Source organism: Peromyscus californicus, unplaced genomic scaffold (assembly GCF_007827085.1).
Source record: "Peromyscus californicus insignis strain IS unplaced genomic scaffold, ASM782708v3 Scaffold_4__1_contigs__length_199733344, whole genome shotgun sequence".
NCBI classification, from domain to species: domain Eukaryota; kingdom Metazoa; phylum Chordata; class Mammalia; order Rodentia; family Cricetidae; genus Peromyscus; species Peromyscus californicus.
This window is the reverse complement of record NW_026294562.1, coordinates 76,657,355-76,676,176: the sequence shown is the minus strand read 5'-3', so window position 1 is coordinate 76,676,176 and position 18,822 is coordinate 76,657,355. Positions and strand designations below refer to the sequence as shown.

Here is an 18,822-nt window from a genome sequence, read left to right as displayed (position 1 = left end):
CTTCGGGCTTTTGAGTAGTGGGTGCGTTTTTTTTTTTCTTCCATTTATTGAAAATAAGATTTTCTTTTCACACAATACATCCTGATCATGTTTTCCCCTCCCTCTACTCCTCCCAGTTCCTCCCCACTTCCCCTCTCATCCAGTTCCACCCGCTGTCTGTCTCTCTTTAGAAAACAAACAGGGTGGTGGTGGCGCACACATTTCATTCCTGCACTCAGGAGGCAGAGGCAGGTGGATCTCTGGGAGTTCCAGGCCAGCCAGCGCTACACAGAGAAACCCTGACTCGAAAAACCAAAGCAGAAAGGAAAGAAAAAGAAAACAAACAGGCTTCTAAGAGATTATGATATGATATGATGTGACATGATATGATATGACATGATATGATATGATGTGATATGATATGATATATGACATAATATGATATGATATGATGTGATATGACATGATATGATATGATATGATATGATATGATGTGATGTGATATGATATATGATGTGATATGATATGATATGATGTGATGTGATATGATATGATATGATATGATGTGATATGACATGATATGATATGATGTGATATGATATGATATGATGTGATATGACATGATATGATATGATATGATGTGATATGATGTGATATGACATGATATGATATGATATGATGTGATATGATGTGATGTGATATGACATGATATGATATGATGTGATATGATATGATATGATGTGATGTGATGTGATGTGATATGATATGATATGATATGATATGATATGATGTGATGTGATATGATATGATATGATATGATGTGATGTGATATGATATGATGTGATATGATATGATGTGATGTGATATGATATGATGTGATGTGATGTGATATGATATGATATGATGTGATGTGATATGATATGATGTGATATGATATGATATGATGTGATGTGATATGATATGATGTGATATGATATGATATGATGTGATATGATATGATGTGATATGATATGATATGATGTGATGTGATGTGATATGATATGATATGATATGATATGATGTGATGTGATATGATATGATATGATGTGATATGATATGATGTGATATGATATGATATGATGTGATGTGATATGATATGATATGATATGATGTGATGTGATGTGATATGATATGATGTGATATGATATGATGTGATGTGATAGGATATGATGTGATAGGATATGATATGATATATGATATATATATATAGTATAATATAATAAGATAGAACAAAAACTAACACATCGGAATAGGACAGAACAAGCAGAAGGAAAGTCGTCCAAGAAAAGGCACAAGAAACTGACCAAGGTGCAAAGACCTACTTGTTCACACACTCAGGAATCCCATAAAAAAAACACTAAACTAAACCAGGCACACACCTTTAATCCCAGCACTCGGGAGGCAGAGGCAGGTGGATCTCTGTGAGTTTGAAGCCAGTCTAGTCTAATGAGAGAGTTCCAGGATAGGCTACACAGAGAAACCCTGTCTGGAGAAAACAAAAAAAAAAACAAAAACAACAACAACAAAAAACCCCACTAAACTAGAATCCATAATATACATGCAAGGGAACTGTAGGGTAAAAAGAGAGAAGAAAAATATATAAATAAAATTTAAAAATAAGATAAACTTTATATTAACATAATTTTTTGTTGATTCTTTGGGAATTTCCCATCATGCACCCCAATCCCACTCATTTCCCAGTCCTTCCATGTCCACCCTCCACCCTTGTAGCCAACTCCCAAAAATAGAATAAAATAAAATACGAAGAAAACTAATTTTTAAAAAAGAAAAAAAAAACCCACTCTGCTCCTCCATCTTTCACGCCTCTCCATCACATATTCATCTGTCGTAGTGGCTTGGGAACTTCCATGTGTCCAAACAACTTTACTTGCAAATGTTCATTGCAGTGAGTTGTTGGTCTGGTTCAAGGCCTCTGGCTTCTGCTACACCATCAATACAGGACCCTCACTGAGACTCCTCTCAGATATCCTGCTGTTGCCCCATGGAGATCCCGCAGCTGTGGTTCTGCAGGAATGGCCCCTTCACATGCTCCAGCAGGTCATAGATGGGGTAGATGTTGGGATGGGCCAAGTCAAAGCTCTGGATGTGGCCTGGGTGGTAGCTGAGTTGGTCAGTCCGGGCCTCCACCAAGACTGTCCCCCTCAGGCGAAGGTCAGGACCAGCTCTTTCTTGCCCATGCAGTCTCGACCCGCCCTCCCACACAAATGGTGAGGGGTCGAGCCAGCTCTTCTGCAGGCCAGCTCTCAGAAAGAATAAATAGGAGGCGAAATCTAGGTTTGAGAGAAGAGGAGGACACCAGGGACCGGTCACCCAGATACACAGCCAGCCACAGAATAAGAAGGAAAGAAAGGTATATAGAATAAAGAAAGGTAAAAAGCCCAGAGGCAAAATGTAGTTAAAGAGAAATGGGATAATTGAAGTTAGAAAAACTGGCTAGAAACAAGCCAAGCTAAGGCCAGGATTCATAAGTGAGAATACATTTCCATGTATTTTATTTGGGAGCTGGTGGCAGCTCCCCGAAGAGTAAAAAAAAAAAAAAAAAGGCAAGCACAGGTGAAAGGTAGGGCTGCTTTTCCAGGGCCGTCGAGAGGGTCTGGAGGCCTGCTCTCACACGTCCACAGCACTGGGGCCAGTTTTGGGGGGGCGGGGCAGCTCTCCCACTGAGGTGCCTGGCAAGTGGTAGGACCAGCACTCCTGTGCCCAGGCCACCAGGGCCAGCTCTCCCATGACTTCCAGTGATAACACAGGCCACAGACATCATAATAGACTTGTCTGCAGTAGGGTCATGGAGCTAGACATGGCCCTCAGCTGCAGCTCGGGCCCCCAACATCAACATGGTCTCTCAGGTGGTAGCACGGGGCACTCAGATTAGTATGGCCTCAGTGGCATCATGGCCCTTGAACATCAGCATGGCCTCAGGTATGGCCATGTATGGGCCTTGGTGGTACCGGGGACCGTGGACATCATCACAGACCCTGCTGCAGTAGGGCCACAGATCCAGACATGGCCCTTAGCAGCAGCACAGGCCCGACATCACATGGCCCCACAGCGTATGAACCTGACCGTTTGGCTTCTCCTCTCCCATTTCTCCACCATATACCTGTTCATCGTAGTGGTGCCCAACCCCCACCACCTCACTCCTGCCTGTCTGGGCCACTTGGTGCCTGGTGGGCAAAAATAAAGTTAAACTAAAATTTAAAAAACTTGAAAGGAAAATCCCTGACACTATGAGACAAGGAACCTTCAAAGATGCCATTGAGTTCGTTTTCTGTTGGCCGTCTACTGCTGGGCATGGGGCCTACCCTTAAGAGAAGTTTGTTTCCCCAGTGAGACTTCCTTGGAGGAAGCTAAATTTTCATATGCAAATGGTTATCAGTTGGAGATTGCTTCTGGGTTAGGGATGGGGGCATGTGTCCACTTCTCCTTCAGCTCTAGAACACCCATCTGGTGCAAACCCATGCAGGCCCTGTGCATGCTGCCTCAGTCTCTGTGAGTTCATGTGAGCTTTGATAATGCTGATTTAGAAGGCCTTGCTTTCTGGTGTCCTCCATCCACTCTGGCTCTTACACTCTTTCTGCCTCCTCTTCCACAGGGTTCCCTGAGTCCTGAGGAGAGGGATTTGGTAGAGCCACCCTACTTAGGGCTGAATGTTCCAAGGTCTCTCACGCTCTGCATTGTACTGTCTGGCTGTGGGTCTCTGTATTTGTTCCCATCGATGCAGGGGGAAGCTTCTCTTATGATGGCCTGATCAAAGCATTGATCTAATAATTTCATTAGGAGTCATTTTATTACTACTCTTTGTTTTTTTGTTTGTTTGTTTGGTTGGTTGATTTGTTGGTTTTGGTTTTGGTTTTTCGAGACAGGCTTTCTCTGTATAGCCCTGGCTGTCCTGGAACGCAGAGATCTGCCTGCCTCTGCCTCCTGGGTGCTGGATTATTATTTTTTAAGTAGTATTTGGTTTTACCCTAGATACTTGAGCTATCTGGTCTCAGGTTCTTCATCACCCAAGCAGTGTTGAGTATGGATTCCAGCTCATGGAGTGGGCCTTAAGTCAAATCAGGCCTTGGTTGGTGACTCCCACAAGCTGTGTGCCACCCTCACACTGGTATATCCTGCAGGCCAGGCACGATGGTAGGTCCAAGTGTTTGTGTCTGGGTTAGTGTTACATTTCTCCTTTGGTAGTGTGCACTGGACATTCTTTTTTTTTTTTTTTTTTTAGGTTTTTCGAGACAGGGTTTCTCTGTGTAGCTTTGCGCCTTTCCTGGAACTCACTTGGTAGCCCAGGCTGGCCTCGAACTCACAGAGATCCGCCTGGCTCTGCCTCCCGAGTGCTGGGATTAAAGGCGTGCGCCACCACCGCCCGGCCAGCACTGGACATTCTTGTAGCGAAGAAATTAGCATGTAGAGGTGAAGGCTGTCTGTGGGCACCACCTTGGCCTCTCCAGGTTCAATGAGTTGTCTGTGTGTTTTCCTCCGCCATGGGGCCTTGCTGTCAGTTTGTGGAGAGCAACTCAGAGTCTTGGCAACAGCTTGATTTGTGTGGGGATTCCCCTGGGGCCCCTTTGGCCAACAACTCAATTAGATGTAACCCAGTCCCAGTACTGGAAGCTCCATTTGGTGACAAGAGATGTCCAGTTAGGGCTTTGTCTCCCCCATTACTCAGTGATTTCATTTAGACTACCTTCATGTATAGATATATTTTAGGAAGTTTCTACTGTATTAGGTTTCCACACTACCCCTCAAATGGCCCTTAATTTTGGCTGTCTCTCTTCATATTCCCTCTCTTTCCTTCCCCTCCCTTTTGATCCTCCTGTTCTAGTCCCCCTCCCCATCCATCCATAACTGTCTATTCTATTTCCCTTTCCTAGAGAGATCTACCCATACTCCCTAGTCCCTCACTCTGTAACTAACCTCTGTGGTGCTATGGATTACAGCTTGTTTATTATGGACTTACCAGCTAATATTCACATATAAGCTAATACATACCATATCTGTCTTTCTAGGCCTGGGTTACCTCTCTCAGGATGATTTTTTTTCTAGTTCATCCCATTTGCCTGCAGATTTCGTTATTTCAATTTTTAATGGCTCAGTAATATTCCATGTGTAAATGTACCACATTTTCTTACCCATTCTTCTGTTGAGGGATTTCTAGGTTGTTTCCAATGTCTGACTATTATGAATAAAACAGCAATGAATGTGGTTGAGCAAGCATCTCTGGGGTAAGATGGGGTGTCCTTTGGGTATATGTCTAGGAGTGGTAGAGCTGGGTCTTGAGGGGGATCAATTCCCATCTTATGAGGAACTGCCACACTGATTCCCATAGTGTCTGTGCAAGTCTGCACTCCACCAGCAATGGAGGAGTGTTCCCCTTGCTCCACATCCTCGCCATCGTGAACTGTCGTTTGTTTTATTGATCTCAGCCATTATGAAGGGTGTAATATGAAATCTCAGAGTAGTTTTGATTTGCATTTCCCTGACGACTAAGGGTGTTGAACATTTCTTTAAGTGTTACTCAGCCATTTGAGATTCCTCTTTTGATAATTCTCTGTTGTATAAGTACCGCGCGCTAACCGATTGCGCCACTGGAGCATCCGATAATTCTCTGTTTAGATCTGCATTCCATTTTTAAATTGAGATGTTTGTTTTCTTGATATCTTGAAGGTTTTTTTTGTTCTTTATGTATTTTAGATATTAGCCCTATATTGGGTATATAGTTAGTAAAAATCTTTTCCTATTCTGTAGGCTGCCACTTTGTCCCAATGATGGTGTCCTTTGCTGTGCAGAAGCTTTTCTGTTTCATGAGGTCCTGTATATTAATTGTTGATCTTAGTGCCTGTGCTATCAGTGTTCAGAAAGTCTTTTCCTGTGCCCATGAGTTCAAGGCTATTCCCCACTTTCTCTTCTAGCAGGTTCAGTGTATCTAGTTTTATGATGATGTCTTTGATCCACTTGAACTTGAGTTTTGTGCAGGATGATAGATATGGATCTATTTGCATTCTTCTACATGTGACATCCAGTTAGACCAGCACCATTTGTTGAAGATGCTCGTTTTTTTTTCCAGTGTGTATTTCTGGCTTCTTTATCAAAAGTCAGGTGTACACTTACGTGTGGACTTATGTCTGGATCTTTAATTTGATTCCATCGATTGACATGTCTGTTTTTGTGTTAATGCCATGCTGTTTTTGTTACTGTAACTGTGTAGTACAATTTTAAGGTTGGGCATGGTTGCTATGGAATAATCTTTGTACACTGTAAATATGTATTGCTCTCATTGTTAATAAAAAGCTGATTGGCCAATGGCTAGGCAAGATTTTGGGGGCAGAGAGAATGCTGGGAAGAAGGAGGGAGGAATGAGAGGAGTTGCCAGTCAGACACGGAAAGGAAATAATAGGAGGTGCAAGATGAAAGAGAGTTAACGCCACACGGCAAAATATAGATTAATATAAATGGGTTAATATAACTTGTAAGAGTTAGCTAGTAACAAGCCTGAGCTATTGGCCAATCATTTACAATTAAAATTAAGCCTCTTTGTGGTTATTTGGGAGCAGCTGCTGAGACACAGAGAAACTCTGCCTACAGATGGTGATACCTGCAGCAGTTCATTTGTTTTAGCTATCCTGGGATTTTTATGTTTCCACATTAAGCTGAAAATTGTCCTTTCCAGATCTGTGAAGAATTGTGTTGGAATATGATGGAAATTTTGTTGAATCTGTAGATTGCTTTTGGTAGAGTGGCCATTTTTACTAGATTAATCCTACTGATCCATGTGCATGGGAGATCTTTCCGTCTTCTTCAATTTCTTTTTCAATGTCTTAAAGTTTTTGTCAAACAAGTCTTCCACTTGCCTGGTTAGAGTTACCCCAAAATATTCACAAGCTATTGTGAAGGGTGTTGTTTCCCTGATTTCTTTCTCAGTCTATTTGTTGTTTGTATATAGGAAGGCTACTTATTTTGTATTCTGCTACTTTGCTGAAATGTTTATCAGCTGTAGGAGTTTCCCAGTGGAATTTTTCGGGTCATTTATGTATACTATCATATCACCTGCAAATAAAGATACTTTGATTTCTTCCTTTCCAATTTATATCCTCTTGATCTCCTTTAGTTGTCTTACTGCTCTAGCCAAGACTTCCACTGCTATACTGAATAGGTATGGAGAGAGTGGACAACTTTGTCTTCTTCCTGATTTCAGCAGAATTGCTTTGAGTTTCTCTCCATTTAAGTTGATATTGGCTGTGGGCTTGCTGTAAACTACCTTTATTATGTTGAGGTATGTCCCTTACATCCCTGATCTCTCCAGGACTTTTATCATGAAGGGGTGTTAGATTTCATCAAAGACTTTTTCTGCATCTAATGAGATGATCATGTGGTTTTGACTTTCAGTTTGTTTATATGGTGGATTACATTTATCAATTTATGTATGTTGAACTACATCTGCATCTCTGGGATGAAGCCTAATTAATCATGGTGGATGAACTTTTGGATATATTCTTGGATTCAACTTGCAAGTATTTTATTATTTTTGCATCTATGTTCATAAGGAAAATTGGTCTATAATTCTCTTTGTTGGGTCTTTATGTGGTTTGGTTATCAGGGTAACTATGACCTTGTAAAACAAATTGGGCAATGTTCTTTCTGTTTCTATTTTGTAAAATAATTTGAGGGATATTGGCACTAACTCTCTTTTGAAAGTCTGGGAGAATTCTGTGCTAAAACCATCTGGTCCTGCTTTTTGTTTGGTTGGTAGACTTTTGATGACTACTTCAATTTCACTAGGGGTTATAGGTCTGTTTAAATTGCTTATCTGATCTTGATTTAACATAGGTAGGTGGTATGTATTGAAAAATTATCCATATCTTTTAGATTTTTCAGTTTGGTAGAGTGGATATTTTTTAAGTATGTCCTTATGGTTCTCTGGGTTTCCTCAGGGTCTGTTGTTATGCCCACCCCTTTTCATTTCTAATTTTGTTACTTTGGGTCTTCTCTCTCTGCCTTTCAGCTCATTTAGACAGGGATTTGTCAATTTTACTGTTTTTTTTTTTTTCAAAGAACCAATTCTTTGTTTCATTGAATCTTTCTAATTTTTTGTTTGTATGTGTTTCTATTTTATCAATCTCAGCTTTGAGTTTGATTATATTGTCTTCTACTTTTGTTGAGTGTGATCTCTTCTTTCTGTTCTAGAGCTTTCAGGTGTGCTGTTGCTAGTGTGAGAGATCTCCAGTTTTCCACACAGACATTTAGTGCTATGAATTTGCCTCTTATAACCAAGTGATTGTGGCCCAGAAGTTTGGGTCTGTTATGTGTCATTTTCATTCAATTCTAGAAAGTTTTTCATTTCTGCCTCGATTTTCATCCAGTAGAGAGTTATTCGGGTTCCATGAGTTTGTGAGCTTTCTGCTGTTGCTGTTGCTGTTGGTACCAGCTTTAATCCGTGGTAGTCAGACAGGATACACGATGTTGCTTCAATGTTCTTGTATCTCTTGAGATTTGCTTTGTGTCCGAGTATATGGTCACTTTTGGAGAAAGTTCCATGAGGTGCTAAGAAGAAGGTATATTCTTTTGTGCCTGGGTGAAATGTTCTGTAAATTTCTGTTAGGTACATTTGGTTTATAACATCAATTAGCTCCAGCATTTCTCTGCTCAGTTTTGTCCGGATGACCAGTCTGTTGGTGAGAGTGGAGTATTGAAGTCTCACTATCAGTGTGTGAGAGTCAGTGTGTGATTTAGGCTGTAGTAGTGGAGTTTTATTTGTTTGTTTGTTTTATGAACTGGGGTGCCCTTGTGTTTGGTATAGATGTTACGAATTGCAATGTCCTCTTGGTGGATTTTTTTTTTTTTTTGGATGAGTATGTAGTGTCCTTCCTTATCTTTGGTTTGAAGTCTGTTTTGCCAGATATTAAAATGGCTACACCAGCTTCTTCTCAGGTCCATCTGCTTGAAATAGCTTTTCCCATCTTTTACCCAGGTGATGTCTATCCTTGACATTAAGGTGTGTTTCTTGGATACAGCAGAGGATGGATCCTGTTTTGTTTTTGTTTTTCGTTTTTTGACTTTTTTTTTGAGACAGGGTTTCTCTATGTAACAGTCCTGGCTGTCCTGGAACTTGCTCTGTAGCCCAGGCTGGCCTCAAACTCACAGAGATCCGCCTGCCTCTGCCTCCCGAGTGCTGGAATTAAAGGCGTGCGCCACCACCGTCCGGCTGGATCCTGGTTTTTTTTTTTTTTTTTTTTTTTTGCCTTTCAGTTCCAAGATATTTTCTTTTTTTTTATTTAATTTTTTTTTTATTTTGCAATACAATTCAGTTATACATATCAGCCATGGATTCCCTTGTTCTCCCCACTCCCTGTTTTTTAATCCATTCTGTTAGTCTGTGTCTTTTTATTGGGAGAGCGAGACCATTGATATAAAGAGAAATCAATGAGCAGTGTTTGATTCCTGTTATTTTGTTGTGGTGGAGGTGGTAGTGGAGAGAGAGAGAGAGAGAGAGAGAGAGAGAGAGAGAGAGAGAGAGAGAGAGAGGGAGGGAGGGAGGTGTTTCCTCTCTTGATTTTCTGCTCTGGGATTGTTTATTCCTTGTGTTTTCCTGGGTGTGGTTAACCGCTTTACACTGGAGGTTTTGTTCTACAGTTTTATCCTTCTCTAGGACTGGATTGGTAGGTAGATAGCTATCGCTGAAATTCGGTTTTATCATGGAACGTCTATTTTCTCCATCTTTTGTGATTGAATGTTTTGCTGGGTATTGTATTCTGAACTGGCATATGTGATCTCTTAGAGTTTGTAGAACATCTATCCAGGTCCTTCTGGCTTTCAGAATCTCCACTGAGAAGTCAGGTGTTATTCTAATAGGTCTGTCTTTATATGTTATTTGGACTTTTTCCCTTGCAGCTTTTAATATTCGTTCTTTGTTCTGTACACTTAGTGTTTTGACTATTATGTGCCAAAGGGACTTTTTTCTGGTTCAGTCTGTTTAGTGTTCTTGTACCTTGATGGGCATCTTCTTCTTTAGGTTAGGGAAATTTTCTTCTATGGTTCTGTTGAAAATATTTTCTGTGCCTTTGACCTGGGTTTCTTTTCCTTCCTCTATCCCTGCTATTCTTAGATTTGGCCTTTTCATGGTGTCCCAGATTTCCTAGGTGTTTTGTGACAGGATTTTTCAGATTTAACATTTTATTTGATTGAGGTATCCATTTCTTCTATCCTGTATTCAATGCCTGAGATTCTCTCTTCCGTTTCTTGTATCCTGTTAATAAAGCTTGCCTCTGAGGTTCCCGTTCAAGAGCCTAAATTTTTCATTTCCAGCTTTCCCTCAGGTTGGGTTTTCTTTATTGATTATTCCACTTCCACTTTCAGGTCTCGAACTGTTTTATTCACTTCCTCCCACTGTTTGTCTTTTCACAGATTCTTTAAGGATGCATTCATTTCTTCTTTAAGGACCCTGTCATCTTCACACAGGCTGTTTTAAAGTCTTTGTCTTGTGCTTCAGCTGTGTTGGAACATTCGGGGCCTGCTGGGTTCTAGAGGAGACATATTGTCTGGCTGTTATTGATTAGGCTTTTACCCTGGCTTCTAGGCTCATTGTATTCTAAGCATTGTATCCTAGATTGTATTCTAAGTGCTGGTAATTGGTCTTGTCTTTGTTGGGCGAGTGTTTTGTTCTTTGGGTTCTTTTGTACTCTCTCGGGAGGGTGTGGTAGCTGTGTGTTGCTGATAGGGAAGTCTTCTGGATTCGTGCTAGGTGTAGCCAATAGGGGTTCTGGGTAAAATGTGTTTCTGGAGCTAACACTGAGGAATGGGGATGGGCTAGGAGGTGTGGGCTGAGTGGGTCCACAGGAAGGAGGGAATCAGGGTGTTCCACCAGGATCTGTTTAGTCCCCTGGCAATGGGGACAGATAGTGAGAAAGGGTCACAACAGGTAGTCTGCTAACAGAGCTGGGGATGAGACTGGGGGATTAGATTTGGAGGAGAGGAGGGGAGTGAAAATCTGAAGCTTGCCTGCTGGCTGGGCTGCCAGGTTCCCCAGAATGCCTGCTGGAGTTGGGGGCTGGGATAACAGGCTAAGTGGGAAGGAAAGTTGAAGGAAAAGACCAGCTGGAGATGGGGGGCAGACAGGAGTGGAGGCCACTGCAGGTGGTCTGCTACAGAGCTGGGGATGAGACTGGGGGATTGGATTTGAAGGAGAGAAGGGAGAGGTGAAGAACTGGTGAAGAGGAGGAAGCTACCTGCTTCCCTGACCTGAGTGTAGTGGATGCTTTTGAGTGAGGCCAGCTCCATTTGGTGAGGGCTCTCACCTCGTCCTTCCTGCAAGGCTCACGATCCAGAGCCAGTTGCTGGAGACCTGGCCACACACAGCTCTCCTCATTACATAGGGTACTTAAAAGGGAAGCCAGTGGGGCTCAAGCCTTTAAACCCAGCACTCGGGAGGCAGAGGCAGGCAGATCTCTGTGAGCTCTGGTTTTCATAGTTCAGGCCAGCCAGGGTACCAAGTGTTGTGTTTTGTGTCTTGTTTTTTCTTGTACACCAGTTCTGTTAGTTCTGTGAGATGTTGTCCACTATGTTCTCCCTGAAGGTGCTTCTTCAAGCTCTTGCTAAGGCCACAAGCTATGGGCCATGCATCTAAGGCAGCCCATCAATCACCCTGTCCCTTTGCATCGGACCAGCAGCTTACAATTATAAGTAAGAAGGGAGGCATAGTCACCCTGTCTGGCGGGGCTGACCACTGCCTCACTTTTTCAGCTGCAGGTCATCTGCCTTAGGGTTACAGGCACTTTGCTTCCTGCTAGAGCTTGCGAAGGAGAAGATGCCAGTCTTCTGGCCCACTATCCCAGAGCCTAGGAAGGAATGCACCCACCTGCACTGCCTGAATCCACCAGGCTTGTGCACACTGCCCTAGCCAGTGACCAGGGACTAGTGCGTGCGTAAGTTGCAAGCAAGAGGCTGAGGAGAGTCAGTGTGCGTGTGTGGCACACTGCCCTGGCACCCCTAAATAGAATTTCTAGGACAGTACAGAGTAAGATCATTTTTTTCTGGTCCCTGACTGGTGGTTTGAATGAGAATACCTACCATAGGCTCATATGTTTGAATATTTGGTCCTCAGTTAATGGAATTGTTTAGGAAGGATTGAGAGGTGTGGCCTTATTGAAGGAGGTATGTCACGGGGTGGGGGTGGGGCTGTGAGGGCAGGAAGGAGGGGTGAGCTTTGAGATTACAAAAAATTCACTTCATTCTGAGTCTCTCTCTGCCTCATGATTGTCTTGAAATATGAGTTCTCAGCTACTGCTCCAAGGTCACACCTGCCTGCCTGTGGCCATGCTCCCTGCCATGATGGTCATAAATTCACCCTCTGAAGCTATAAGCCCCAAATAAACTCTTTCTTCTATAAGTTGCCTTGATCGTCATGTCTTATCACAGCAGTAGAAAAGACACTGGTCGGCAGTTTTCAACTTTAAGGTTGAATATATCAGGCAGGGAGTTCCTAGCTTATTGAGTGTTGTGTTGTTTTGTTTTTGGCAACAAGGTCTCACTATGTAGTCCTGGCTGGCTGGGAACTCACAGAGATCCACTTGTCTCTGCCTCTTGAGTGACATCATGCCCAGACTGTTTTTACACATTACTGAAGGTGCATGCATGCCATGGCACTCATGAAGGTGGGAAGGCAATTTGTGAAATCTGTTCTCTCCCTTTACCCTTACCTGGGTTCTAGGAATTAAACTCCAGACTTGGGCAGCAAGTGAGCCACCTCACCGGCTTTCATGATTTTCACTATAAAAGGATGTGACATTTTTAAAGGCTTTTTTGCATCCATCAAGAATTTAAAACTACTTTTTAATATTTATTTATTATGTATACAATGTTCTGTCTGCATGTATGCCTGCAGGCCAGAAGAGGGCACCAGATCTCATTACAGATGGTTGTGAGCCACCATGTGGGTGCTGGGAATTGAACTCAGGACCTCTGGAAGAGCAGTCAGTGCTCTTAACCTCTGAGCCATCTCTCCAGCCCATATCTTATATTTATTGATGTTATATATATGATGTGCGTGTGAGTGCAGGTGCACACATGCACGCACGCACACTGTCAGAGGACAGCTGTTGGGAATCAGCCCGCTCCTTCCACCATGAGTGGGATCTGGGGTTAAACTCAGGTCAGGCCGGCATGGCAAGTGCCATTACTCACTGAGCCATCTCACCAAACCCTCTGTTAAGATCTTATGTACATTTCCCTCCTTTACTCTAATAACATAGTGCATTATTTTACTTTTTTTTTTTTTTTGAGACAGGGTTTCTCTGTGTAGTTTTGGTGCCTGTCCTAAATCTCGCTCTGTAGACCAGGCTGGCCTTGAACTCACAGAGATCCACCTGGCTCTGCCTCCCGAGTGCTGGGATTAAAGGCATGCGCCACCACCACCAGGCTTGCATTATTTTACTTTTAAATGTTAAGCCAACTTTGCATTCCTGGGAAAGCCTCACTGGTCATGGTGTGCTGTTCTTTTTATGTTACTGGATTTTGTTCTGAGAGCCTCTGACTCTATTTATAAGACATTGGCAAACTGTTTTCTTCCTCTGATTTTGAGATCGGAGTTTTCTTGCCTCACAGAATGGATTAGAAGTGTTACAGCTTCTTTTTCTTTGAAAGAGTTTATTAATAACTGATATGATTCTTCTCTAAATATTTGCTCAGATTCACCAATGGGGCAGTCTAGACCTGGAGTGTGTGTGTGATAATTTTGTCATTATCAGTTTAGTCTCTTTGCTCATGATAGATCTATTCAGATTTTCTTTTATCAGATTTATTGATGTATTAGTGATCATTGTGTTCCATTATAATCCCTTCGACTTCTGTAAGGCTGGTCGTAATGTCCCTGAGGTCTCTAGAAATCAGCTTGCCAGGTATGGAAGTGCCTTTACTCCCAGCACTTGGAGGCAGAGGCAGTCAGTTCTTTGTAAGTTCAAGACCAGACCAGCCTACACAGCAAATGCCAAGCCTGCCAAGGCTACACAGTAAGACCTGGTCTCTAGAAGAAAATTACTTTAACTAAGCGGTAGTAGGAATAAATCACTTGAACCTAATAAGAGATTTCCAGAGGCCAGTACTATATTTTAAATCCCATCCCCTCTCTCTATATAGCTCATGTTATGTTGTCCAAGCTACCCTTGCTCTGTCCTTCTGTCTCAGATTCCCAAAGCCAGCATTATGCTACTATGCCCAGATCTAAATGTCATTTTTTACTGACTTGAAATGTTATCTGTCAAACTACAGTAACTAAAAATTAGCTCATATGTCTTAGGAGATATTTCACATATAGACTATCCAAAATAGGTATATCTATAGAAATAAAAATTAGCTTGGTGGGCTAGCAAGATGGCTCAGTTTGATCCCTAGGACCCACATGGTGGAAGGAGAGAACCAACTCCCAAAAGTTGTCCTGTGATCTACATACACACACACATACACACACACATACACACACACACACACACACACACACACACACACACACACACACACACGCTGTGGGGCATGTGGGTCCACACATAAACACATACTCTAACACAAAAACATAATGTTTTAAATAACAGTGAAGCATTTTATTTTATTTTATTTTATTTTTATTTTTATTCTGGTTTTCGTTTGGTTTTTTGAGACAGGGTTTCTCTGTGTAGCCTTGGCTGTCCTGGAACTCGCTCTGTAGACCAGGCTGGCCTCGAACTCAGATCTGTCTGCTTCTGCCTGGGATTAAAGGTGTGCTCCACCAACACATAGCCTTCAAATTTTATTTTATTTGTGTGTGGGGGTTGTTCAGAGTCCAGAAGAGGGTGTTGGATCCCCTAGACTGGAATTCCAGGCAGTTTTGAGACACCCAGTGTGGATGCTGGTATCTGAACTCTGGTCTTCTGCAAGAGCAGCAAATGCTCTTAATGACTGAGCCGCCCCTCCAGTCCTGGGAGACGTATTTTATGATGATGAGGAGGAGGACTTAGTACAGCCGGCAAGAGCTCATGCTCCTGCACCAGTTACCTGCTGCTGAGCCCGACACACTGGAGTCAGAGGCCGTCCACTCCTGCTCTCGTCAGAGGCCGTCCACTCCTGCTCTAGTCAGAGGCCGTCCACTCCTGCTCTAGTCAGAGGCCGTCCGTCCACTCCTGCTCTCGTCAGAGGCCGTCCACTCCTGCTCTCGTCAGAGGCCGTCCGTCCACTCCTGCTCTCACTTCCTCCTTTGTTCCTTCACACCGTGAAAGGCCAACAGCTTCTTTCCTCTCTCTCTCTCTCCCTCCACTACCCCCCTCTCTCTCTCCAATCTCGTGTAGCCCAGGCTGGCTTCAAACTCACCATACAGTGAAGGAGACTGTGAACATTTATGATCCTCCTGCCTCCATGTCTCAAATGTTAGGATTACAAGGATATGCCACTCACTGGCTGCCAACATAATTGTCTATCTTACTTCTGCCGTCGTTAAAAAGAAAAAAGCAACACTTCTAGACGTTTCTATACCTAAATATAACCTGGAAATGTCTTTATGTTCTACAGTGCTGTCTTGAAATGTTTGTATTGCCCTTGCCAATATTCCTAGACCTGGTTTTCTCTCGTGGTTTCTACTCCAAAGACTGAGCTGAGGGAACAATCTGTTCCTGCAAGTATGACCTCAGGTCTCTGGATCCAGGACCAGCATCCTGTGAACATCGCGGTCCCCTTCGTCATGATGGGGCCTGCAGGAAGGGCAGCTGGAGCGTCTAGCTAATCTGTGATGAAGGCCGGACCTTAAGTAACCATGTGCATTGTCCTGCCAGCTTCAGCCTTCCAATAAATGAGCATCCAGCTAAGCTGTCTCAGATCTGCTGTGTCGTCTGTTACTTCTTGTCTCTGTGAGAACACACTCGGGTGGGGAGGGCGCACAGTTACAGGAGGAAAGCTTCGGTCCACAGCCAGCTGGCACAATTGCTTTTAGAACTATGGAGAGACAGAAAGGTCGTGGCGGAAGTAAGCTGCTCACGTCACAGCAGTCAGGTAACAGAGAGCAAAGGAGCCCAAACAGAACCTACTCCTCCAGGGCACCAGCCGGTGATCTACTTCCTCCACCTAGACCACCTCCCGACAACCCACTCAGCTGTGAATTCGCTGATGGGTGATTTCGTTGGTGAGTTCAGCAGTGTGACGGTCCAAATGCTACTCAATAGCCAATGGCTCGGGATCATGTGCCCATCACACAACCCTTCGAGGGCCTCGAGGGACATTTTATATTGGAACCATGACAGGCAGCAGGTTCCATGTTGCTGTTGCCTGAGATAATAGTTTCCCTTTCCTTAAAATTCACATCTGTTGTTCATACATAGAGTATAGTCCTGGCATTACCTACGTTTTTCACCCACGTGACTAGTGTGATCATATGACATCACCAACACCAGCTGAGGCTCTCGTCGGGAAACGGCACAAATTACCACATTTTGTCTATATTTGTAGATGTCTTCATCAACACTGGAATGTGTAAATGTTTCACTATCACACCCAGAAACTGACTAACATCTTCATTTTTCCCTTCCCTACCAGCAGAGACCCTGACCTCCTCATCCTGGTCCTCAGGGGCCTCCGTGCAGCTCATTAATCTTAATTCCTTCATTGAAGGACATGCATTGACCCAGGAGTAATCCTTTCAAGCCAGGGAGCTGATTGACACATGGTAAGTTATTTACTAGAACAGGAAGCAAAATCTTGAGCTAGTGTGACGTGGGGGCTGGGGAGGAGTGAACAGATTGTCTTTCCTTTTTTAAAACAGGGTTTCTCTGTGTAACCCTGGCTGTCCTGGAACTCTCTCCGTAGACCAGGTTAAACTGGAACTCAGATCCACCTGCCTCTACCTCCTGGGGGCTGGGATTAAAGGTGTGCACCCACAGCTCCTGATTTTCATCTCCAAAGACAAAGAAATGGGCCCCTTCAATCAAGGATCTTGGGAGCGATGTGAATAACCCGAGAAGACCCCAAGGGCTCCCTGAAACTGCTGTCAAGGTCACCCTCCAGCAAAGGCCTCACTGGCTCAGGCTGCCAACACGGAGTTTCTTTTTCATTTTTTTGTCCCATGGCTAAGAACCACCTTCAGCCTCACTTGCTGCCATCTTGGTTTTCCCTCTGTGCCCTTCTACTCTGAGGGGCAAGTGTGAGTGTGTATATGTTCATATGCTTGTGGATATATGTGTGTGCGGGTACACACGTGTGTGGAGGACAGAGGGCAACACCAGCTGTTGCTCCCTGGTGTTCTACTTTTTTTTTTTTTTGAAACAGGATCTCACTCTGTAGACCAGGCTGGCCTGGAACTCACAGAGATCCACCTGCCTCTGACTCCTGAATGCTGGGATTAAAGATGTACATCAACACACTTGATTCTACCTTTTCTTTTTTGTGTTGTTTGTTTGTTTGTTTGAGATAGGGTCTCAGGGCTCGAGAGGTATCTCAGTGGTTAATAACATTTGCTGTGTGATCCTGAGGGCCAGAGTTGGGATCCAGCACCCACGTAAAAGTCCCCCAAATGCCTGAAACTTCAGCTTTGAGGGGTCTAGTGCCCTCTACTGGTCGCTGCACACTCACGCAGTCAAGCCCATGCATACACTGCCGTGGAACAGTCTTTTTGTACACTGAAAACGTTTGCTGCTCTCATTGGTCTGATAAAGGGCCGAATGGCCAATGGCTGGACAGGGAGAGGTCAGGCAGGGCTTGTGAGACAAAAAGAGAGTGCAGGGATGAAGAAGGCAGAGCCACCAGGAATCGCAGAGGAAGCAGGAGATGGACATGCTGTGCTGAAAAAAAGGTACTGCCACATGGCAGAGCATAAATAAAAACATGGGTTAATTTAGTTAGTAACAAGTCTAAGCTATCAGCTGATCATTTATAATTAATAATAAGTCTGTGTGGTTATTTGGGAACCAGCTGGCAGGACAGAAAAACTCTACCTACAATACATACACACACACATATTTTTAAAAAATACTTCTTATTTATGGGTTTGAGTTTTTTGCCTGCATTACATCTGTGTACCATGTGTGTGGTACCTGTAGAGGCCAGAAAAGGCTATCAGATCTTGGAACTGGAGTTACAGGCAGTTGTTAGCCACCAGGTAAGTGCTGGAAACTGAACCCAAGTCCTCTGCAAGAACAATTGGTCCTAATGACTGAGCCATCTCTCTGCCCAGACCTAAATATAAAAATTGTTTTCTTGATTCCATTAAAAAGTAAAAAGGCCCTCAATTGGTTATCCAATACCAATGGGTCAGCCCTGAAATCATGTTACAAACTTTCAACCAGCTTCCAGAAGCCCCATACTAAATATAAGCAGACACCCGAGTCACTAGACACTAAAAACAGCATCCGATGTAAAATTCATGTGCACAACCTAACAAAACCCTGGCCTCTCCTCTTGCCTCCCCCAAGGGGTAATGTCTTTACTTGTCTTCTGTTTGCAATACTGGAGTCTGGTGATTTATAAAAAATAGAGGTTCATTTAGCTCACCATTCTGGAGGCTAGGAAGTCTACTATCAGGGTACAGGCATCTAATGAAGCCCATTTTCTGTATCATACCAGGCTTTAGAAGAAGAAAGCTTCACACAGTGGCGCATGCCTTTAATGCCAACGCTGAGACAGAATTGAACAGATTTCTGGTAGTTTCAGGCCAGCCTGATCTACATAGTGAGACTGTCTCAAAGGGGCGGGGGGGGGGGGGGGGTGGAGGAAGGGACGGCTGTGACTCACTATGTGACACCCTCGGCTGTATTGTGGCAGCTGAAAATGGACATTACCACTCCT

At 43.5% G+C, this 18,822-nt stretch overlaps 1 protein-coding gene across 3 annotated transcripts in view; it reads left to right on the top strand.

Moving 5' to 3' along the window:
* Positions 1–18,822, top strand: part of Bola2b (bolA family member 2B) — a 55,846-nt gene that overhangs the window by 27,630 nt on the left and 9,394 nt on the right. The window contains exons 4-5 of one of the 3 annotated variants that reach the window (XM_052712586.1): positions 16,579–16,708; positions 16,805–17,307. In XM_052712586.1, coding sequence (XP_052568546.1) covers positions 16,579–16,676 — 98 coding nt within the window. In that variant the 3' untranslated portion in view covers positions 16,677–16,708; positions 16,805–17,307. Of the gene's footprint in view, positions 1–16,578; positions 16,709–16,804; positions 17,308–18,822 lie in introns of those variants that run through there. The other 2 variants (XM_052712585.1, XM_052712584.1) reach the window with 2 other exon arrangements.